At 35.9% G+C, this 25,369-nt stretch overlaps 1 protein-coding gene across 1 annotated transcript in view; it reads right to left on the reverse strand.

Moving 5' to 3' along the window:
* Positions 1 to 4,771: 4,771 nt before the first annotated feature.
* Positions 4,772 to 25,369, reverse strand: part of LOC126474412 (serine/arginine repetitive matrix protein 1-like) — a 229,022-nt gene continuing 208,424 nt past the window's right edge. The window contains exons 11-12 of the mRNA XM_050101880.1: positions 9,040 to 9,226; positions 4,772 to 5,093 (exon numbers count right to left, since the gene is read on the reverse strand). Of these exons, the coding sequence (XP_049957837.1) occupies positions 5,081 to 5,093; positions 9,040 to 9,226 (200 nt within the window). The 3' untranslated portion in view covers positions 4,772 to 5,080. The remainder of the gene's footprint in view (positions 5,094 to 9,039; positions 9,227 to 25,369) is intronic.

Below are 25,369 nucleotides of genomic sequence, written 5' to 3' on the forward strand. Positions count from 1 at the left end.
GTTACATTTTTTTCATGACTGTATGCTGTATTCTTTTTCCCCCATCTGCACATCTTGCTGTGCTTTTATGCATTTTACAGATTATAGTTCTTAAGACAGGTAGCTACCTACTTTAGTGCATTTAAATGTCAGCTTTAACAGCATTTGAGTGCTAAATGCTGTATTCTGTCATTTACTTTCAACTTTTCTACTGCATAGAGTATGCCTCTTTTCATTTATTGTTTTCTTTCTAGATTTATAATCTCACCTTTTATGATGTATCATGCAGCGTAACTTGCTGTGACAGTGCGAGAGAGAGACAAAGATATTGTTTATTACTCTGTGGCGGTCAGCGCTCACATAATTATTCTTAGGATATAGTTTTTGTTTGTTCTTGTTAAGAGTAATTTTAGTAGAGGAGAGCCATTCTTGTGATGTAAAAAATCGATGCCATTGCGAGTTTTTGATTCGCATTGTAAAATATAAGTGCATATGGAAGGAAATCAGTTAATAGAACAATAAAATATTGTTCATTTAAAGAAGGTACATCTTATTATACATCCAGCAATGTACTGCTATTGTGATTTACTAATAAACACCAGTTGAGAACAGTTCCGACGGGAGCGTTCAGTTCTAGTGAAATAGTTCGATGTTTTCTTCGGAAAAGAAGTCACTTCATGGATCATTCAAATCCACAATAGTAACTGGACATTTCTCAGAACTGAAAGCAATCTGATTGCTATGCAACAGACCCCCAAATAATATTTCTCCATATTTTGGTCACCACTTTCAGCTCAACACGGTATCTGCAGCATCTGGAGCAGATTTCTACAACAGCGGAAGCGTGTAATCGGCATCAGTTTCACACACCGCCCTGTGTACGCTGTATGTATTTACCCACAACAGTGAACATACAGTTACTCACACAAATAGAAAGACAATACTAGGTGGTGTGGGGAAACATTTCAGTATAATGGCCCTGTAGAGCTAAACAGTTATTAGCCTAGTAAGAAAAGGAGTCGTTATACTTTCTCTTTTTCTCCTTTCAAGACTCAGGACATCTGGCATCACAAGTTTTAGATTAATTGATAAGTTATCTGTACGATTGGTTATAACAGTATGATGTGGTCATGACTTATCTAAAAAGTTCATCACTTCTTTTCAGTTACTACACCAAGCAAACTGGACTTTAATTCTGTAACACTTCTGAGTACAGGATACTTAACATTATTCTCAGACGCTTGTTGGTTTCTTCTGTTGGACTCTATATGTGATTTGATCAGCTCTGCAGTTGTTCTGTTATTTCATTTGTAAGTCTGTCAATAAATTCTGTTGTGATAAAGGGAAGGTTATAACAGTGTTATGTCACTGTTTGGTCAACGTCTACACTGCAAGCATATTGCCAGTGCTAGCAACTGAAGAAGATAATGGAGTTAGTCAACATATTGTGCACAAAAAGCAAACTATCACATAGAGTGGAAATCCAGAAACACTCTGTTAAAAGATAAAAATGTCAAATGATAAAAACAGATGTCCGTTGATGTGACACATTTTTGGAGATACTCCATACAGCATTATTAACTGCAATTTCTGCAATATTGATGTTTTTTGCAAAGTTTGTAGCAGTCTTTTTGTGATCTTTGAGAACATATTCCCAAAATTATTGTAACAATATGCATCTTTTGTCAGAGATTAAAGATATGGCACATTTGATGTATAACTGTTTTTCAATTCCAGTATCATTTTTTGGGAAAAATATAATATTGTACATTAAGAATTACATAATCTGCTATTAAATAATTTTCACAAGCTAATTTATGATACAGTCATTAATTCACATGTCTCAAAACTAGCATTTGTATTTTTTAAGTTCATGTAATGAATATTTCATGCTATATATAGCAGTGCAAGTTCAAATTGAAATATATGGGGGCACTCAGAAGGCTCAGTTTCAACTGTGTTATACAAATTTACACTCACATTGGTTTGTGGTAATGCATAGTAAAATCCATTGTTTTTTATTTCTTTTTGCTACATTTTTTCACATATGTTTGAGTTCGTATTCATGTATTCATTCTTTTACTCAAGTAATAACTTTCTCAGATTTGCACTAATTTATTCTTTCTTTTCCTTGACTAAAAATGTGACCTCATAGTTTGTCCTTGTTTCTATATGGGCTGTACATTAGTGTTATATTATTTAAATCCTGTATCTACTAGGTGATAGCTGAAAAAACAATTACTTACAGTTGTATCAAAATGAGACGAAAGTCATAAGTATTCAGTTACTGGAGAAAGTTTTCTCTTTATTTTATAATTCTGATAAGGAGGCACTAATCATACCGCTACACCAAATCATATTCTTTGCCTCTGCTTATCCTCACAACAATTGAATGCCTTACAGCTTGGGGCCTGCACAGCCTGGATCGCCTCCCAAATTTTTTAGCTGACTTTCCTCCTCAAGAAAGAAGCTAATAGTTCCAATAAATAATTTTTTTCTACTTTTAAATGTGTCTATCAGCAATAATAGGAATTTTGCTTGCTTAAGAAGTGGCCAGGCAAGATGACATTGGTAGAGATATACACAGAGAATTTATAGGTATTCACTGAAAACAAAAACCAACAAACACTAAAAACAAAATACATTCTTCAGAGGGCAAAGTTATGAATGACAGGTGTTAACATCACTTTTCACTATTAGATATTGGAAAAAATGATATAAAATTTGCTAATAGTATGTTTCTATATGGTTCACAGACAATGCCTAACCAATCGGAAATAAAAAAATTAAGCAAAGAAAAGTAATAAAATGTGCTATCAACACTGGTAGAGGATGCTAGTGAACCAGCAATAGTTGCAAATGTTCTTTATTCCAGTCTTCAGTCACAGTGGTGGCATGTTAAAAACATTGCTGGTTTCAACTGGAGACTACTTTGTGAGCAACATTTCTTTGCAATCAAATATGGCAAGAAAAACCTTTTCAAAAGTGGATCTTACTTTGGCTATTAATCCAGACTGAGAGACTATCACAGAACACTATTTAAATGTTTGTATTAGATATACACATCCATTTTTCCTTTCTAGTGATATTTCTCCAAAGTTCTTCTCAACTAAATACCGCAAATGGACCAAACTCTCGCTCTGCAACTGAAGTGTAAAGGTCAGGCATTAAATGACTGCAAGCAGTTAACAATAACATTATAACAAGGCACAAAGGAATTAATGACGTTTAACTGCTAGTGAGCATTGATTTACATCAGTGGGAAAATTTGAAAATTTGTGCCAGATTGCGATTCGAACCTGGATCTCCTGCTCACAAGGCAGATGTTCTGCCCACTAAGACATCTGGGCACAGTGGTCATTGCAACTGCACAGACTACCCTAGCACATCTCCCATCAGAACCAAATTCTCAACTTATGCACATGCTACTGAGACAGTATCCCTGTCCATTACTCTCATTACTTATGGCAGTTTAAACATGGGCTGCATCTACACTGAAGGTACCATTAACCAGCCTCACCTTCGTTATGTGTGTGGTATCAGTTCTTTCAGACATTTCAAAAAATTAAGGAAAGGGTGAATGGTTATTGTACTGACAAGAAGAATAAATATTTACTAAGCTACACTGACAAAATTATCAAATAATTTGCGTTTGATGATGAATTGTATACACATCCAGTTTCCCTATTCTATGTGACAAAATATACTAAAATTATACTCATATAAAAATGTTAATGTGAGTGCAATATCCATCCATCAGTAGGCTGCATGCATGTTGTGAGAAAACTGTGAAATTTTGTGTTTTCTTCCTATAACACATTCACTTAGTTTTTTTATGTTTCATATGCATGTGTCATAATCTAACATGAAGTACTAACTTCACTTTTGTGCAGTATGTGTATGTCTATGTACAGATAAAATTAAGGAGCTAACTCAAGAAAATGCTTTGTGTTCCAGTCCTTCAATCAAAAGATGAAAACAATAATGTCTGCAAGATCTCTAGGCCGTAAAAAGAAATAATAAGTGGTGGAACACTGTCTGCTATATTACAGATGAATCTAACATGACATTAAAGCTTTAAAATTTATACATTCTTATGTTAAGAGCTACAGACGAGATACAAAGAAAAGAAACAAAACAACTGTTCTGAACTACTCTTCACAATTAATAAAATAATGAATGAAAAATACTAACTTGTTGGCTTGTAAAAGTAATGGCATCTAGCCTGCATTGATATAAGATTTTTCTCTGCCAATTTTATCAACTATTGTCCTTAACTTAACATAAGACCACTAATACAACCAATGATCTTTGTGACTTAAGAGAGGTGACTTTTTGTATAGAAGAATATATGCCTATAATGTTTTAACAGAATTTCTATATACAATTGCCAAGCATATCTCTACAGAGACTCTTTTTTCAGTAAAATGTAATTAAAGCAATAGGTGGTTACAGTGTGTAGTGTATCAAGTTTGATAACAGTAAGAAACATGATAACAATTTGATTAAAGTATTCATGAAACTTTAAAGCACATAACTCTTAGCAGGAAACACAATTAGAATACTCTTTTCTGCATGGAATATAAACACAGATTTCATTATGTTAGACTTCATTAATGTTTTTCATTCTTTATATTTGACACATGCAAAGATTTCATTATTCAGGTTTATACCACATACTTCATCCAATAATTTACTGCTGAACTTACTTGTATGCAAGGAAACCGTAATTTATTGAAACATAGTGGTGCTTTGTTGATAACGTTGAACTATTTAATTACACCTACAGATCTTTCATGTTCTAATTGATTTAGCCAGTGCCTGGTTCCTGTTTCCTAAAGAACTATGCAGATTCAAGCATTAAGTAAATGCAAAAAGAGAGATTTACCAGACATCATTAGTAATGATCGTAGCATCAGAAAAATTTCATCAAATAAATACTAGCCAGGTTACCTCTATGATGCTGTGTAGACACTTTTTTTGTTGGAAAGAGAAAGAGATACTGTACATTGGCAGGACTCAAGACTTGAGACATTCTCTATTCTCATCACTACTTAATTGACCACTTAGAAGGTAGCACATGTCATATATTTAGTGGTAATCATTTTCTCCATCTAAAAAAAGAAGACAAATCTCTTCAAAAACTACTTAAATTCAAACATTTTCTGCTATTCAGTCTTTAATAGACTTCTCTTGTTTTAACAATACATTTAACCTCAAGCTCTACCTGAAGTCATTACAGCTAACTTTTGGCAGTTCTCAGGCAGTTAAAGTTGATGAATGGCAGTTTACTTAGATAATATATTAAATACTATTTATATTTATCTGAGAATTACATTATTTCCTTTCAAGAAGAACAAAAATACATACATTTCATGCTTTACATCCAAATAACACATTGTGGGGTAAATTAAAGGCACTAACGTTATAGGTTACAAAATGTTATGAACTTTAATTAAAATATTCTTTTATTTTCTTTTCTTATTAAAGTTCATGAAATAGAGAAATCTGATGATATTATTTTAGAGTTTCTTCCAAGTAACATAGCATTCACTTTCTCAGCACATAAACTAGGCACCTGCAGTAAATGGGACAAATCTATTATTATGATTTTGCAGTTTGACAACTAATATGTTTTAATCTAGGCAGAAATTGTAAACATTAGAATTAATTCTTACCATATTACATTATGAACACTGGATAATTAATGGCCATATGCTGCATTAGCAATAGAAGTGATTTAAAAATGAAATACAAATAAGAATTTTGTATTTTTCCACACTGATTGAACACTTGTAGTTGCATGTGCCCTGACACTTGTTACAGCACGAGAATGTATACTACTGATGTCAGAAACATTTAAATAAAAATACTTTTTCTTTTGATGGTTTTGGCAAAATAGACTTAGTCTGAATTCTTCTGCACAAACATTGAATTTCATAGACAGTATGAAAATTATTTTGAGCTTTTACGTTGGACAATTTGCTTGCTCAGATTCCCTGCAATAACAATAAGGAGACTTAAATTTATGAGTCTAGCATATGGTAATCACAGTCCAAGAAGTTCCACAGGAATAAGTGGCAAGATGTTTTGTACATGGAAGGATCAGTTCGGGACTTGAGTACAGTACTGTGATTTTATTTTCTCCTATATAAATAATGATTCATTAAAAATATTCAGAATATTTTCTCAAGGTTTCACAGTCTCAAATCAAATGTTCCATGTCATAGAACAAGAAAGATTGGAAACTATGAACAGGCCACATGGGACCATACTGTGGAGAAACTAATGAGATGTTTCAGGTATTTTCCATAGCTATGTACATGAGATTATTGAACTTTATGGCTGACTGAAGACCATACATTATTTACTCATTTCTCTGGAGCTCTGATAATTAAAAAAAATTCTGGAGAATTTATTTTTTCACGGATTTTAAAGAGCTAAAATGATATAAAAAAATCTAATTGGTATTGCAATGAAGAAAGATGTCTTAAAATTGTTTCACATAAGTCAGAAAAATGATAAAAGGTAATACATTCAAAAAAGTACAAAAAGATAACGTTATGCACTTTTTGAATAGGTGTGAATATGATTCGTCATATAGGGAAAATTGACAGCCTGATGAAATTGTGTTTTGGTTTCTTACACTAAGTTTAGTTATCAGAGTTTGTATGAGTATTAGGTTGTAATATGTTTCAATAAACAGCAGCCTTTCATATTTGAATTTTAAATGTGATATAGTGTTTTTATTATTCATTTATTATTTCAAGAGGTATGACATCAAATGTGGCAATAGCTTACTCACAATAACATTTTAAGTAATTTACATTATATGAAATTATGATTACACAGAAAGTACAGCAAATGATATATAGGAGAATGCATCAAAGCTCTTGCACACATGAAGTTCTTACGGTATGTTTCATAGTATAATCTTCAGCCTGTAAATTTTTTTTTGTTTGAATGATAAACATAGTGCTTTGCATTTTATTTTACTATAGTCATTGTTTCTTTGGAATCTTTTATGCACTCTTGGATCTGTAAATGCAGTTTATATGTACTCATTTCACTCCTTCCAAAAAATATTGATACTTTTGCCATAGATTTGTAGATTATCCTTCTACTTTTAAGACAACTGGCATGAGAGCTATTACATAACACATGGGAAATCACAAACCTTTATTGGTAGGATGTTGCTAATAAATGGGAAATGCACTGTTTCTTTCATAACATATATTTCTAAATAACATACTCAGTACTATAACTTCTTTTTGCCATCTCTTTCACACCTTCCTTTTATCCATAATAGATGTGAACAAAAGGAATTGTAGCTAAGAAAATCTGGGTATTTATCATCTGTTATAGGCCCACTACTGCCAGTTCTTATGTCTGTAGGTAGGCAGTTCTATATAAATGGGCACATTTGACACACATTTTGACTTTTTCTTGATTACTCATTAAATACTTCAAATGTTCTGCAGAAGGGTCATATTATAGTTGATTTAGGACGAGTACTTCAAACAGCTCTATAAAGTGTAGCTGCTAGCTGATCCATTTTTAAAAGCATTGCGATATTGTAATTCTTGTTGGTGTAATGGCATTCACTTGTGAAGCTACTAAGTATTTAGACAATACTTTAAGAGAGATGTAGACCAATAGTGAAGTCCAAGAAATTTTTGCTTGTCTGCTGTTTCATCTGCAGAATGTTAATATGGTACTTTTCTAGTTGATTAGAAATAGCTAATGGTCATTGCCCAGATAATTAGTTTTCTTTCTATTTGATTTACAATTCAACATCTTTCATGAAAGAGGGGAATCATGTCTTCATGTTAGACCTTACTTTTGGGTGATATGCAAATAATGATTTTACTCATTACATCTCTAATGGTCTATTTTTCAATACGAAATTATAATAGCACTTCATACCGATATGTTAGTGGAAGGCATGAATTTGAAAATATCCCTGTAATATATGACACACATCTCTACTTTTCACAAGCTTCTTGGTCCCCCAACATTAATATGAAATATAATTCGTATAGAAATTATAATACTTATATAATGCAAGAATTACTGTCTAATAAGTTGTTGTGTAATTTTGTCACTGCCTGCTATGAAACTTTTTGCCTTATCAAAATAATAAATTGTAATAAAAGACAAATGCAATCATTTAAACCACATTACTAAATTTGATGACTGTGGCATATTTGCCATCTCAGTGCTTTGGTCATAATGCTTATCTGTTTTCTCACTGAAGAAAAACCTGAATCAGTTTTTTTAGTGGTGAGAGTACACACAGCCAAAACTTGGTCACCAGTAGTTTTGTGATAACGTGTTCTGCTTTGATATGAAATTAATTGTGGAAGCTTCAAGTGCTGTAGTTCACATAGATTAGAGAAATGGCTGAAAATTATATGGAATCAGTATGAAAATCATTAAAATAAGTGCTGCGAAAAGTTAAAGTATTTCCTTTGTATTCAGTACTACTGGGTGGGGTATCAGAACTGTAATATCTTGATAAAATAATTTAAATCATCCAGTGTGGTACTAAAAAAACGGAAATAACATAAAAATTAAATGAATAATATCTAAGACAACAAAATCTCAGTAGCAAACAGTACCATACTGAAGATTTACATTTCACCAACGTGTCTTTGCTCAGAAACATTTTATAAGTATCAGATACATTTTATATGTACAATCCTTCAATTGTCAAAAACTCTATTTTAACACCTATGTGACTGTCAGCACCACATTGTTTCTCATTCATATATTATATCCATTTTTCATAGAATTATACACCACAATGATAAATCAGAACTCCAGGTTAAACTGCATCTGTGACTTTTTACTTCTGCATGATAATAATTTACATTTCTTTTGTAACTTTCCATTGAAGAATTGTGTTTAACATAGAAACAGTTTAAATAATACTGATTTACTTCAACATCCACAATTTTTTTATGATGATATTCATCTCACAAATGAGGAGAGAGCTACATATACTATACGATTATTTCTTAAATAGAAGTTGGAGCATTATACCAGGAGGGTACCCACCCTCCTCGTCCCCTAGGAACATCAAGCATTCCACTTCTGGTTGTGTTGTTGTTATTATTTAAGTTACTGTTGTTACCATTTTCATTGTTGCCATTATCATTATCTAGGACAATAAATGCATGTCTAGCATTGTCACGTCTTATGTGACTACCACGACGTCGTGGAAGAGGTAGTGGTGATGAAGCACCTGTAACAAGAAGGCACAGAGGAATTACTTCCTTGCTGTACTGGTCTGCAATAAAAAATATCTTGTTAGAGGTTTTATAGTTCAGTTTATTGATTTACAGATTAGGTGTTCAAAGTTGGATTTTTGTTTCATTAATAAATTTTATTTTTGTGTTTCACATTACTTGCATTCATGGTACGGCTATAGGAATACAATCACTGTCAAGTCCTAGTTGTTAGTGCTCTTTTGATTCTAGTTTATATCTTTCTTTATTCCATGATCAAAACTGTGATCTAATTGACAAGGTATGGTAAGCCAAGAGGATAGTGACAGCAACAGCACTTGATCTAATAAAATAGTATGGTGTTAAACAGATTGCATTATTTAATCTTCACACAAAATTTGTAAGACAGTTTCTCAAAAACGGTTTTGTAAGATGTAAGTTAAAGTTTTTTATGTGCCAGTATCACAAGATATTTACAAATTTGGCAATTATTTTAGGCACTCCGTTTCCACATCCTACCCCCATGAACCATGGACCTCGCCGTTGGTGGGGAGGCTTGCGTGCCTCAGCGGTACAGATGGCTGTACCTTAGGTGCAACCACAATGGAGGGGTATCTGTTGAGATGCCAGACAAACGTGTGGTTCCTGAAGAGGGGCAGCAGCCTTTTCAGTAGTTGCAGGGGCAACTGTCTGGATGATTGACTGATCTGGCCCTGTAAAACTAACCAAAACGGCTTTGCTGTGCTGGTACTGCAAACGGCTGGAAGCAAGGGGAAACTACAGCCGTAATTATTCCTGAGGGCATGCAGCTTTACTGTATGATTAAATGATGATGGTGTCCTCTTGGGTAAAATATAGCAATTATTTTAGGCACTCCGTTTCCACATACATGCAACTATGTTATTTGTTTATTATATTAATGGACATGTCGCAACACTTTTCCTTTAAATAAAATTGTCTAAAATTGTCTGCACTAAGAGATAAACTCATAGGTATTTTTAATATATTATCTGCGAATTCATTGTTTCCCTCAGAGAGTTCTGTTGCAAATGATGGAACTGTAGAAATCAAAAGCCTATATAATATGCTAAGTAATGGCTACCTATCATTGTAATTGATGTTTTGTTGTTGCTTTAGCCGGCCGAAGTGGCCGAGCGGTTAAAGGCGCTGCAGTCTGGAACCGCAAGACCGCTACGGTCGCAGGTTCGAATCCTGCCTCGGGCATGGATGTTTGTGATGTCCTTAGGTTAGTTAGGTTTAACTAGTTCTAAGTTCTAGGGGACTAATGACCTCAGCAGTTGAGTCCCATAGTGCTCAGAGCCATTTGAACCATTTTTTTTTTGTTGTTGCTTTAGAGATCACTAGATGGTAGAACATTGTGTGTTAGAAAAATTATGGTTCTACGCTTAAATATCTAAATAGCAAGAATGGTCACCACAAGCGGAACAACATGCTAAAGAGATGAAAAGGTGCTGAAGTGAAACATTCATTACTATACAACTGAAGGGATAATTACCACACCACAGTTGTATTGGACTTGCATACAGTGCCCTGTCTGAAATGGTATCTATATCCTACTTTTTACTAATTATGTCAGAAAATCTCCAAATATTTAGAAAATGGCCAACAAACAGTAATAACAGTTGGTCAAAAGCGGCTGGTATTCTAGTCCTCTTGACTTGATCCAGCAAAATATTGTAGGATCAGACTGACATCTCATCTCCCTTGAGTAAAATAGATTATCGGAGCCTGTATATCAATGAAAATAATGTATTTTTGAAAATGAGATGTAATTGGATGGATAAAAGAGTCTACTCACCAAGTGGTGGCAATGGAACACACATGTTAAAAGGTATTACACCCTTCAGAGTCAGTGTCTTCTTCTTTTGGCAGAAGGGTTGAAAGGAAATGGATAGAGAGTGGAACAGTCACCCAGAATGTCAGGTCAGGGAGTCTTACTGGACAGGATGAGAAGGACAGTCTTTCCTTAGTTTCAGGAAAAGGGACATAGTCTGGAAATGTTGCACTGAACCCTTAGTCAGGGGAGACTTACCAGATCTGATGAGCATGAAAGATTTTCCTTCTCATCTCATCAGATAACTCTAGCCTGACTCAGAACTCTGGGTGACTTTTCCAAACTCTTTTCCTTTTCCTAAACTCACCAGTCCTTTTCCTTCACTCTTCTTCCTTCCCCTTCAACACTTCTGCCAGAAGAAGGAGCCTGGCACAGAATACTAACCGAAGAGACATTTAAGCCTCAGATACACATATAAAATATTATCAAACATTTGAATAGTGCAATTTGATACTAATTACTATGTGAATTACACAGCAGTTACTAACAGAGTCTAGTTAGATGCTAAATCAAAAGCTCATGATAGCATCAGATTCAAGCATTCTTAATATTCAGACTCTGTAATTGTAGAAATATTTTTTTGCTGACACTGAAGCCACCAATCAGCTAAATTCTTTAATGACTACCAATGTTCACTAGAATTAATATTTGCCTCATATTCTATTTACAGTATATGCATTATTTTATCAAAGTTTGCAGTATAATAGGTCAGAAATGTAAAATACTTTCAACATCAATTGAAATTAAAGAGAAATTATGCAGTTATTGATTTCAAATGTAAACATATACTGATTTTCAATCCTATCAATCATTTTTAACTATGTGACTAGTCTATTATTAAATGAAAGCATATTTAATTTGTGTCTTGAATTTATATTAGGAAAATGATGCAACTTGTATTTTGTTTGTACATTAATGAAATGTAATTGCATTGTTAATTTCAACATATTATCTTTTTTCACACTTCCAAACTGTTTATTTGACAAACTGCTTAAATATATTCATCAGGAAATAATGTTCTTAAATTACACTGTCCACAGTTGATCTCTGTGAATTAATTTTCTATCGTAATTTTGTAAATTTGCATCTTAAACAATACTATTGATTGTTACTAAGTCACGCAACAGCATTGTTGTTATGCAGATCGTAACCAGTCTTCAGAGAGTCTAGATGTTGTCAGTTTGTAACACCTGTTTTTCATTGCTGCACACCACCTACACAGTAATAAAGGAAGTCATTGCAACTCATGAACTTTCATTGATTTCCATAATGTGGCAAGGTCTCTCTTATTAAATTCTACCACCAAATTTATGTCACCAAAAAACTTTATTGATATTTTCATTCTCATCAGTTTGAGTTTAAATTTTCACTACAAGCACATCATGTTCTGAATTGTTTTATTATTCATTTTTGGTGAGACTACTCAAAGAGATTTCAAAGTGAACATTACTGTTTAGCGATTTTAAATAATTGTATTTACTCCCATTCCCAGCAGTATCGTTACAAGCCACTGGCTCTGAAAGCTTGCAAACTGTAATTCCTTTTATATGTTTGTTCTCCTGGTGCACTTGGTAAGTATATCTTTCATCTATCCAATTTCGTTAGAGCCTGTGTTACATTTACATATGTACAAGATTCAGACAGAATCAATATGAAAAATATAGTAAGTGAATTGGTTCTGTAAATTATATGTGACTTTCAGTCATTTGATATTTATTTCTGCAGCTCTGGGTATTTGATTAGTATTTCTTTTACATGAAGATTGAGACCTATTTGATTTCCAAAATATGATGGAAGTAGTAAGTTTATTCAATCCAACTGGTTTTGTGTAAAGTATCAGGTATCAGAGCAACAGAAATTCAAGCAGATGCCATGAAAGCTGTGTAGGACATTGGTTAGTTTAAGATACAACAACAGATTACTGAAGGCATTTTCAGCATGATGGAATTTAAAATGGTATGAAACCACTATGCCTAGTTCTTAGAATGACATTTTGTGGCTTGTGCGCTTGCTGTGAAGAAATCTGTGAGTAACTGCTTGATCACAAATCTGCAAACATGGTTAAACCACAAAGAATTAGGAACGTGGAAACACTTTACTGTAAAAGGTTGCACAATGTTTCAGAATTATGAGTTTTCTGTGAGTTTATTTACTTAGTTTCATTTGCATATGCCAAAACTGGGAATTGTAGTGCTTTGCCTGCTTCCATACTCTACAATCCCATGTGAAATGCATGGCAGACAATACTTTTCATTGTGCCACTTATTCAGGCTTCTTACCATTCCATTATCATATGGAGTGCTATGTGCTACATCGAGCAGCACTATTTCTTTTTTTTTTCTTTTTCTTTTTTTTTTTTTTTTTTGCCCCTCATGACTAGAGTTATGCTTGGCAGCTCATCATACTGGTGCTGTAAGATGGCAGGCTCCCTGTGCTCATGAGTGATCTGAGTCCTGCTGGATTGGAGGTGGAAGGGGCTGTGGACAATTGCAATCTGTTGGTGAAGAGTGAAGAATGGAAGTCTTCTCCAAGCTAGTACACTGGGGGGCTGTCTCTAAGCCCTCACTAATGGTTAGTGCAAGGCGTGGCCACTGTGTGGACAAAAACAACCAATAGGGCAGTTGGTGTCATTTCCTGGGCGAGAGGGTGGCAATTCCAATGTGGATGCTGGCAGGGACTTCCAGATTACAGAAGGACACTAAGTAGATGCTTTAGTGGCCAACAGCAGTATATTGGTTGGTTAAGTGATGCAGTGCACAGGGTGAGGATTGAATACAGCAGATGATCAGTAATACTATACACAGAAGGCCCACAGGTGCAGTGTGGCATGCTTGTTGTGTAATGACATGTTCAGCATGCAGATGTTTTCTTTAAATCTGAAACTGATTTTGTTATTTATATAACATCGGTGTGATTAATTTTGTATGTATAATTGCAGACAAGGTGACTTTATTATCACACCATGAGTATGACTTTGTTTATACCATTTTACTGAAAATCATCTTGTTATTTTACCCTGTGAGAGTAATATATTTTGTATGTCATATTCTAGAGGACCTTGGTGTACCTGAAGGATAGAGTATCTAACAACACATGATGTTTCCCAATTGGAGTTTCAATGTAGTGACTGATTTTAGACACATGAATAAATGCACACAAGAAACTTTTATAAGCAGTTTCCAGGATTTTCTACTTTTTTCTGTTGTGAGAGATGAGGTTGTGTTGTGTACAGCATTTGTAAATGTTATGAGTTCTACAGATGTATGTGCTGTATAATATATTAAAGCTTTTTGGAGGATATTGTTAATTCTCCATTTACAGAATTTTATGGTGAGTAAATTCTATATGCAACGGCCTTGCCACAGTGGATACACCGGTTCCCGTGAGATCACTGAAGTTACGCGCTGTCGGGCGTGGCCGGCACTTGGATGGGTGACCATCCAGCCGCCATGCACTGTTGCCATTTTTCGGGGTGCACTCAGCCTCGTGATGCCAATTGATGAGCTACTCGACCGAATAGTAGCGGCTCCGGTCAAAGAAAACCATCATAATGACCGGGAGAGTGGTGTGCTGACCCCATGCCCCTCCTATCCGCATCCTCACCTGAGGATGATACGGCGGTCGGATGGTCCTGATGGGCCGCTTGCGGCCTGAAGACAGAGTGCTTTTAAATTCTATATATTTTTAAAATTAGTTAATAATGTGTAGGCCGTGCACCATCCTCTACATCAAAATGGAAGAAAGCCTGCTTCTGAGGAACATATAATATTTGCAAACAAACTGAATTTCTTTAATATCTTAGCTAATTTCCCTCTCATGGGAAGTGGAAATTTGTGTTAGTGTGAATAAACTTCTACTACAGGCGAAAGTTTGAAAAGTGTTCTAAGGTACAACACTCTACCCTGCAGGAAATTTTATTGAGAAATATCTGCAGGTATCCTGTGGAAGATTGACAGTAGCTTTACTTTAGTGAGTAGTTGGTGATGGGAGTGGTTGTAGACCTACATTTCGTTGAATGCTAATGTAAGTAGCCCTAATTAAGTCAGAGAATTGTCTTCAAATCTGTTAACATGAGCTTAATCACAGAAGTTAATTTTATTCTCATTTTCTTGCCTGTGGCCAGGGTCCATATGTTGTAACCATTATTGTTCTTGGCCTCATTCTGTCTGATGAGATGAAGTCAAGTTGGAATTTGTTTTTCATTGTGCTAAAGATATTTTATGTTGCTAATCTCTTGTTGAGCCATGCACTACAGAACTGTATTGGGCTGTATATTAAGTTCTGTTTTCCTACCATTTCTCTACTGTCTACTGTCAAAAAGAATATTTTATGTTTAATAAATTCTTTGTAAAACTGAGCCCTTTCCTGCACAACCCCAGCCCAAACTCCACTCCAACCAAATCCTACACTACAATTGGTAGCTGATCATGGTTATGTGTTGTGCCAGAGTGGGGCCAGTTGGCAGGTAGCATTATGATACAAATAAGAGGTTGTGTCTTATCTTCCCTTATACTGTTACACATATGGCTGCCAGTAGCATGGTGGGCATAGTGTGGCTATGCAAGGAGGAGCACTCATATGTGGTGGGAGTATGGGGTAGAGGGGGGAGAGGGAGAGGGAGAGGGAGAGGGGGGAGGGGGGGAGGGCTGATCCCTGCAAGCATAGGGGGTGGAGCTATGCCAGCAGCTTTGGCAGGTCAGAGATGAATCAGTGCAGTTTATGGTGGGAGAGCAGGATGTGAATAGTAAAATTAAAACTGTTTAGTTGGCCATCTCTAAGTTTGAGTTAGTAGCGAATTTCCTGGAATGTGAGCCACCTTTCTGGGGCAAAGCAAGGGACATGCATTATATGAATAGAATTAATGATTTGTTGAGAGTAGTTGGCAAGGAGACTAAGCTTGTGTCAAATCAAGTAAAGGAGAGAATGGAAAGGCTAGAAGCTATATTTGATGATTTGTTAACAACAACCTCCATGCAATGTAGTGGATGGATTACAACTTAGTAGTGGAGGACCAGGTGAAGTTATAGGATAAGACTGAGCTGCTGGAAAAGAGAGTAAATCATCAAAAATGCAATTTGCTAGGGGTCAAGCAACAAGTGACCATTATGTTGCATATGTTATCCCTGCATAACAGCCATTTCTTCAACAGAAAGGTGATGTGATTTTCAGGAGTACAATGCACATCCACATACAGCTGTTGGGACACAATGTGCTCTCCATGGTGTATGACAACCATTCTATCCAGCAAGATCACCAGATCCTTTCATCAATTGAACACCTCTTGAACACAGTGGGTTGGGAAGTTACTCATTCTCCAGAGCCTGTAAAAGCCATTTCTCAACTGCAACCAAAGATGCAAGATTCTTGGGAATTCTATAGCAGGATGCTATTTGACAACTTTACTATTGTTTGCATAAAGAATACATGCTGTATTGGTGCCAGAGGGGGTAAACTGTGTATCTATATGACTGTCTGGGCACATTTTACTGTGATGTGTGATTCATTTGCTGTGAATTTGTTAGATGCTACTGTACCTCACACCAGTTGTCAATAAAATGGCCTTGTCTTTGAGGATATTGCATCTTTTTTTCTGGAAATGTATTTTTGATGTCATACTGTGTAAGAAATTGTGTTGAAAAATTTGCATAGGTAGCGTAGATTGACACATGTTGCTGTTGGTGCCAGTCGCTTCTCTGTATTCATTTAAGATCTCTGTGACTGTATTGTGTGGCCACAGTTTTCCTCTTTGGTCGCTTATCAGCTATTTAATTGCATGATGCTGTGGGGAGAGGGCTGGTTTTGGCCAGTCAGGTGGTTGGTATGCAGTCTGATTGTCAGCGGTTGCTCTGCGTGTATGCTTCTCCTCTTTTTCTGTCATTCAGGCAAACTGCAAGATACTGTTCTTCAATTCCACCAATACGTCAAACAGCACTAATGCTACAATGTTTGTTTATGAAACAAACCCTGATGAAATTATGAACATAATAAAATTGTTACCCAATAAAATCTCTAGTGGCTATGATGAAGTACCTGACCTCATATTAAAGGTGTGTGTTCCCCATATAGTAAAGCTATTATCAACCATCTACAACCAATCATTAAAAACTGGCATTTTTCCAGATGCTCTCAAAATAGCTAAAGTCTCACCATTACTAAAGAAAGGGTCCCCTGATTTAGTATCCAATTATAGACCATTATCCGTATTAAGCATCTTTTCAAAAATCCTGGAAAAACTTTTTTATGACAGGCTTATAAATTTCATAAAAAACCACGCACCAATCAGCATTCAACAACATGGTTTTAGTAAATCTTTATCCATCCAGACAGCAATTTTTGAACTGTTGGACCACATACTAAAATCAATTGACCAACATAATATAGCTGCAGGTATCTTCTTAGATCTCTCTAAAGCCTTTGACGTACTAGATCATAAAATACTGCTTGCTAAATTGGAAAGAAGAGGAATAAGAGGTGTGGCTCACAACTGGCTATGCTCTTACCTACAAAACCGCAGACAGACGGTATCACTTCAATACGATATTAATGTACAGAATAAAATAAATAACACAGTTTTCCTCTCGGAGGAAAGAACAATAAGATATGGTGTTCCCCAGGGTTCTGTTCTAGGGCCATTGCTTTTCCTCATTTACATAGATGATATTGTTGAACATATGAGCCCACAAAAACTATCCTGTTTGCTGATGATACAAGCATAGTTTTGACTGGATCTAGCCCTGAATCCCTTCAGACAATATCTGATAACTCTATGAAAAAGCTTTCTGAGTGGTTTAACAAAAATGGCCTAATTGTTAATAGTGGGAAAACAGTATGTATCAACTTCCATCTAATTCCCACATCCAATCAAAAAACTATCCAAGTAAAGTTAAATAATGATAAAATTGAAAATGTAAATGCAACAAAATTTTTGGGTGTATGGGTCCAACAAAATTTAAAATGGGACACACATATAAACAACTTATCAAAGAAACTCTCATCATTGTGCTATGGACTAAGAATACTAAAATCTACTACAAGTAAATCCACACTAATGCAAGCATACCATGTGCAGTTCCAGTCATTGCTCCGCTATGGAATCATCTTTTGGGGAAACTCAACTCACAGCACAAATATATTTAAACTACAAAAAAGAGCACTGAGGATAATCTGTGGCCTCAAAAAGCTGGAATCCTGTGAATGTCAATTTATAAAACTTAATGTTCTAAGCATCCCATCCCTATTCATTCAAGAAACAATCCTATTCACCAGGGAATACCTCTCAAGAACAGGCAATTTAATCCAAAACAATGATATACACGCTTATTATACCAGAGGGCAATCTAATATCCATCAAATTTTTTCAAGGACATCATCATACCAAACATATATAACTCATCTGGGTGTCGTATTACACAATAAAATTCCAGAACAAATAAAAACTGCTCCAGATCCAATATTTAAAAATAAACTAAAGGCATTGCTGACTAAGCACTGTTTCTATTCAGAACAAGAATTCCTGGAAATGAAAAATTATAAAGTTCCTTTGTAAAACACTGTGATTAGAGTAAAACATTCTGTAGGCAAAATAATAACCTAATTTCTACTATACACAACTATGTTTCAGTTTCACTTCCCCAAATTTTTTAACTCACTTTTTGAATGTACAAGTACACATTCTATTAGTATTAAAACTTAATTGTCTGTGAAATCTCAATGTTAATTTCATGTTTAATGTAGTTTTTAAATGACATTGTCCTTCTGTTGTGTTTCCAGTTGACATTTTCACTATTCTATAATCTCAGTGATTATTTGTGTACATTTAAAGTAGCACTACATTGCCTACATGTTTCTGTTGTGTTTCCAGTTGACATTTTCATTATTGTGTAATCTCAGTGATTATTTGTGTAAATTTAAAATAGCACTACATTGCCTACATGTTTCTTATTTCCCCATGTAAATTGTTTGTATTCTCTGTATGTGAAGTTACTATATTCATCAATGAACTATTTTGTGTACATTTTTTTAAATGGCAGTCCATTGCCTATTTTTTTTCCTCCAAATTACATATTTGTTAAGAAAAATGACTTGTCCTATATCATGTCTACTTTGTACAATATGTGATCCACAGGATAAATAAATAAATACAAATACAAATGTTGGCAGTGGGGCTGCGGACAGAGACATGCGTGGGGTCGGTGAGTGTATGCTGCATATAGTGAGAGGGCAATGGTCTCGTCTGTGCTGCTAAGTGATGTGAACATGTGAAAGTGACTTTGGGATGGGTATGCTGCAGAATCAAGCAGTGGGAATTATTCAGGTTCTTAAAGCCCTTCTGTATATTGAATTTCTTGCTGTTTACAGTTAATGGCTCTCCCAGTGTTTGGAAGCCTAGGTTGTCCTTTTTGTATTGACCATTGGTGCACAACGTATTGAACAGTGGTTACCTGTGTGAGTGAGGTTTGCCTGTTTTGGACACACTTGAGATATGGGCAAGGAGTATATGTCTAAGTGTGTGTCTGAGCACTCTGAAATAACCACAGGTTCAATTTTCTTGCTGTCTGGAAGCGTGTCAGATCTTGCTGCCCACCTTCCTTCCACAGCCCATATGCCACTGCCATTCTCTTCAGCTACCTCCACTAATATTGGTGAGTTTCTCTCATATATTTCTGTAGCTGTTGTTGAACTATCCCAGACTGTTAGCTTTTTGGAGTCCACCCAGCCTACCTGCTGGCAGATCTGTAGAGTTCAGGCACATCTTGTGCACTTTAGTAGTTGTCTGTTTGATATAGCATCAGTCAATCACAGTGATCTAGATACAGCTACTCATAATTAGTTATGTGAATCAGTATGTGCTTTGCAGACTTGCCTGTTGGATCTCAGTTTAGGGGAGGGAGGTTTGAGTTTGGAACCCAACACAGTAATACAGGCCATGGCAGTCACAACGCCCTCAGTAGGAAATTAATCTGAGCAGTTTGCTCATTTGCCTAACACATTATTAGCATTAACAAAAGATATTAAAGAAATGTCTGTGGGTACATTGCTACAGATCCAACTGTACTGTGGTTACTTGTGCAGCTTCAGATTCATGCCGATGCCTTTCTGGTTCCTCACCTGGTTCTGTTGTCCTTTACCCTGTGACCAGAGGGGGATTAAACATAATTGTTTCAGAGGTTTTACAAGAGCAGGGACCCTTGGGGTACCTTCAGCAATGGGTGGTAAAACAGAAGCTCCCCATATATATGTGGATCCACTTAGAGCAAGAATTTATTGGCATGTACAGGCACAGAATGAATCTTTAGCTTGGTACCTTGACAGGGTGCACACAGCTGTGCTGGCATTGGAGACATGAGTTTCTGAAATGGAGGCTATTCATCATCTCATTGAGGGGGTGTGACCTCAAGATCGGTCACATTTTGTATTCACTAGTCATCCTGTATCTTGGGTCAGTTCCAAGAGCTTGTTTATGTGGCCGGGGCACTTGCCTTTGCTGATGAGCAACGCAAGACTTTAGGGGTGACCTTTATTGTAAGAATGATGATGTGCACACCATGTAACTAGACAGTAAACACAATCAGACAATTTGCCATTGTTTCTGATGTGGTGCTGATGATCATTTCAGTCATCAGAGTCTGATACAGCAGGCCCATACCCCAGGAGTTGACACCTAAAGAGGAGGGGGTGGGCAAACCATAGGTATTGGCCGCTGAATTGTAAAGTTATTTGAGTGGCTGCAATGCCTCCTCTCTCGTAAATCTGCACTCATTTAGGTCAAGAGCCAGTGAGTGCTCTCCTGGACTGCAGTGATTCTATTTCACTTGATCAAAAACAGTATCTGGAATATTGTACCTATGTAGATTTTCTATTCCTAAATCTGTTGATCGGAGATGTTGTCTCACTGATGGCCAAGAGTTACCTCTGTTTGGGTAGATACAGGGTAGTCTATCAGTGCAGGAGATATCCAGGCCAGTGCAATTTATCATTGCTAAGAATTTGAGCGTGCCAGTTATTCTTGTCTGCAATTTTATGCAGCGCACCAGTCTCATCCTTGATTATGCTGGAGGTATCTTCCATTTCAAATTTTCCTTGGGCAATAGTTTTGCATTTTGTTCATGTAGGCATCCATCCGGCAAGCCTCCAGGAGAATTGGGAGTGTGCAAGGCAAAATATCAGCTTGTCTCACCATCAACAAACTGACAGGTATAATCGGGGAAGGTGCCCCTTTGAGGGAAAAATCGGTGATCTCATTTTTATTAAAAAAGTTTTCACACATATGGGTCAAGATATCAAGGGCAAGATGAGGCTGCATTACTGGGGCACCTGTCATATCATTAAGGTACTTAGCCTGGTTAATCTGGAGATTACAGAGGTATCCTCCAACAGACAATTCCAGGTTTATCTGAGTCAAGTGAAGCCTGGGGGGCAGTAGGGCTAAGCTTTGGCTTCATTCTGTTGGAGGCCATGGACACATTGAGAGGCAGAGGATGATTAATTGCACCATTGGTGCCAGTCGTTTCTCTGTATTCATTAAGATCTCTGTGATTGACTATGTATTGCGTGGCTGCAGCTTTCCTCTTTGGCCGTTTTTCGGCTATTTAAGTGCATGACACTGTGGGGAGAGTGCTGGTTTTGGCCGGTTGGTTGGCATTCCAGTGTGCAGTCTTGTTGTCAGTGGCTGCTCTTTGCACATGTTCTGCCTCCTTCTGTCATGTGGGTAGTGGGGCTGTGGACGGAGATGTGCATGTGGTTGGCAAGTGTGTACTGTGTCTAGTGAGAAGGCGATGGTCTCATCTGTGTTGTTAAACTATGTGAACATGTGAAAGTGGCTTTGGAATGTATCAACCTGCAACCAGATATGCTACAGAAACAAACAGTGGGAATTATTCAGATTCTTTAAGTCCCCCTGTATACATGTATATTGAATTTCGTGCTGTTTGCAGTTAATGGCTCTCCCATGTTATCTGTTTTGTATTGACCACTGGTGCACAACTTATTGAACAGTGGCTATCTGTGTGAATGAGGTTGCCTGTTTTGGAAGCTTTCAAGATACGAGAAGGAATGTATATCTAAGTGCGTGTCTGTGCACTCTGAAATAACCACAGGTTCAATTTTCTGGCTGTCTGCTGGTATTTAGGTAATGTGTTCAGAGGTAAACAAGCAGAGGCTTAATGATGAAAACATTACTTTGTACTCGAGTCCTTGGAAAAAAAAAAAAAAAAAAAAAAAAAATATATATATATATATATATATATATATATATATATATATATATATATATATATATATATATATATATATATATATAGTATAATTAACCAACTCTGGGGTTATCTTATGAATTAAGTTACAAGTACATGCTTTAGCACTATGACCAGCTTATTATATATTTGAGTATATTATAAGTTCCCGCTCTGGCAATAATAAGCCTATCTGCATATATTATCAATGACAAAGAAGTGCAGATATTTAAAGTGGTTAATTATGAATGTGAATGGCTTGTGAGTCCATTGTGGCCATATCACTGTTTTGAAATTTTTCTAATGTCTTAATGATTCTGTTACTCTAGATACTGCCCAGTTTGCCATGTGGTTTTATGTTGTTATTTCAGTGGTATAATCAAAGGTGCACGTCGTTCATAGTAGCTGGTTGTTTAACTGAGGGATAACGCCATGGCAGTGGCCAGTTTGAATTGTAACTGATAGTTTGGTTGCTGCATTTATCAGTAGACTCCAGTTCTTCTGCAACTTTAGGTTGAGCCTTTTATTATCTGTTTGTGGTGACACTGAGGCATCCGTCTTTCCTTCTTCAGCCTTTCCTTTCAGCTTTCATTCAGGCTCGACCTAAGTTGTAGTTTCTGTGCACCTCTGATGGGCCATTAGTTGTCACTGAAATTTTATAATACTTGAAAGACGCCTTTCATTGTACTGGGTTTTTAATATCTTATTCAGAAAGAGAAATTGTGAGTTGCTTCTGCTGTTATATCTTAGAAGGTGTCCTGCTTCTGTGGAAATTTTTCTCAGTAAACAATTTATTGTTTGTATGGTTCTTAATATTTATGTAAAGAGGGTTTTAAAATTAGTTATTGTTTGGGGTGGGCTTTGACACCCATAGACATTTTGTCTGTTCAGTAACGTTTAAATTCTAGGGCAATTATGTATATTATTCTGGAGTAAAAGCAGTTTGCTGTTGTAATGCAATTGTTAAATACAATCTGCTGGAAATTACAAGCCAGAGTTTGTGTTTGATTGGTAATTATTGTCTTGTCTTTATTGAATTGAAGTATCCTTGAACATGTGTCCCATGCCTCATAGATAGTTAATAGTAATTTTGTTTCCCTGACTAGCTGGTGATGAGAGTAGTTTTAGATTTGTATTTAGTTGAGTGCCAATGTAAGCAGCATCAAGTAAGTCAAAGAGTTGTTTCATAATCTGTTGGTGTGTGGTTAATTGTAGAGGCCAATTTTATTGGCCTTTTTTTGTCTGTGGCCATGGGCCAAATATTCTAACTATTATTGTTATTAGCTTAATTCTGTCTGCTGGTGGGAAATCAGCTGAATTTTATTTTCATTATGCTAAAGGCATTTTATGTTGATATTCTGTAGATAAGCCATGCTTAATGGTGCTGTATTGGAATGTAAATTAACTTCTGTTTTGCTTTCACTTTTCTATTTTAAAAAAGATTTTATGTTTAATAATTACTTCACGAAACTAAGCCTATGCCTGCACTACCCCCAGCCATATCCTATGCTACAGCAGGAATAATGATTGCTTTAATGCCTTTGTGTCCACTGTACTCAGTCACATCTTACTTTTACTATCTCTGTGGGAATGGTACATAGATTCCTAGATTACTCACTACATGTTGGTTCGCGAAATGTGGTACTTTGATCTTCAAGTGTCTGTCAGTTCAGCTTCATTCCTGTGACATTAATATTTCTTTGTAGGACAGTATTCCTGATTTATGTATCATATGTGCATTTGAGTAAGTTGTTTTTACAGTGGAAATTAATTTTACAGTACCTTATTCATAGTACAAAATATGTTTTCTGTTAATGGCAGTAATTATATTATTTTTGCTTTATATTAGAGCTGATTGATCATATGAATGAATAAAATGTTTTTAGCTGAGTTAATATCATTCTCTGATATGGAATTATTGTTTGATAGTTTCATTATTATTTGAAGTAAATCATTTACATAGTATGGAAATGGTTTGGCTATATTTCTTCTTACATACTGATAGAGAAACTTGAATGATGTAGTTCATAGCAAAAAACCCTCTCCATGCCAACCAGCATGGACTCAAAAGACTTTGGTCTTATGAACACAATACATGGATTGAGGTGCAGCATTTCTTGTGTTCCAAAAAGCATTTGACTTTATTATCACACTAATGCTTATTAAACAAAATGTGAGCGTATGGGATATCATATGAAGTTTGCAACTAGACTGAAGAATTTCTTTTAGGGAGGACACAGCATGATATCTGGGATAGAGAGTGACAAACACATACAGAAGTAATGTCAGGTTTCGCCCAGGAAAATTTGTTGGCACCCATATTGTTCATGTTGTACACTAATGACTATGCAGACAATGAATGAAATATTCACTCTGTAGAAGATTGTGCACTTTTATGAAACTTCCTGGCTGATGAAAACTGTGTGCTGGACCGAGACTCAAGCTTGGGACTTTTGCCTTTGACGGGCAAGTGCTCAACTGGCTGAACTCCTTTCTTTCAGGAGTGTTAGTCTTGCAAGTTTTTCAGGAGAGCTTCTGTGAAGTTTGGAAGGTAGGAGATGAGGTACTGGTGAAAGTAACACAGTGAAGACAGGTCGTGAGTTGTGCTTTGGTAGCTCAGTTGGTAGAGCACTTGCCTGTAAAAGGCGAAGATCCTGAGTTCGAGTCTAGAACTGGGACACAGTTTTAATCTGCCAGGAAGTTTCATATGCAGATGATATTAATAGTAACCACAGATCTTTCACTGATGACACCAGATATTTATAATGAAGCACTGCCTGTAAAAATATTATATAAATATTCAGTGTGATCTTGATAAGAGTTCATGTTGGTGCAAATAATTGGCAACTCATTTTAAACCTTCAGAAAAGCACTACCCAGATGTAAAACTGTAGTAGTCTTTGACTACAATTTCGAGTCACAGTCAGAATAAGTTAACACATAAAAGTACCTGGGTGTAACCATATTTGCAGTAATATGAAGTGGACTAATTGTGTAGACTCAGTCCTAGGTAGAGCAGGTGACAGGCTTTGCTTCATTAGTAGGATAAGGGCAAAAAGGTAATCAATCTACAC

This window comes from Schistocerca serialis, chromosome 4 (assembly GCF_023864345.2).
Source record: "Schistocerca serialis cubense isolate TAMUIC-IGC-003099 chromosome 4, iqSchSeri2.2, whole genome shotgun sequence".
NCBI lineage: Eukaryota > Metazoa > Arthropoda > Insecta > Orthoptera > Acrididae > Schistocerca > Schistocerca serialis.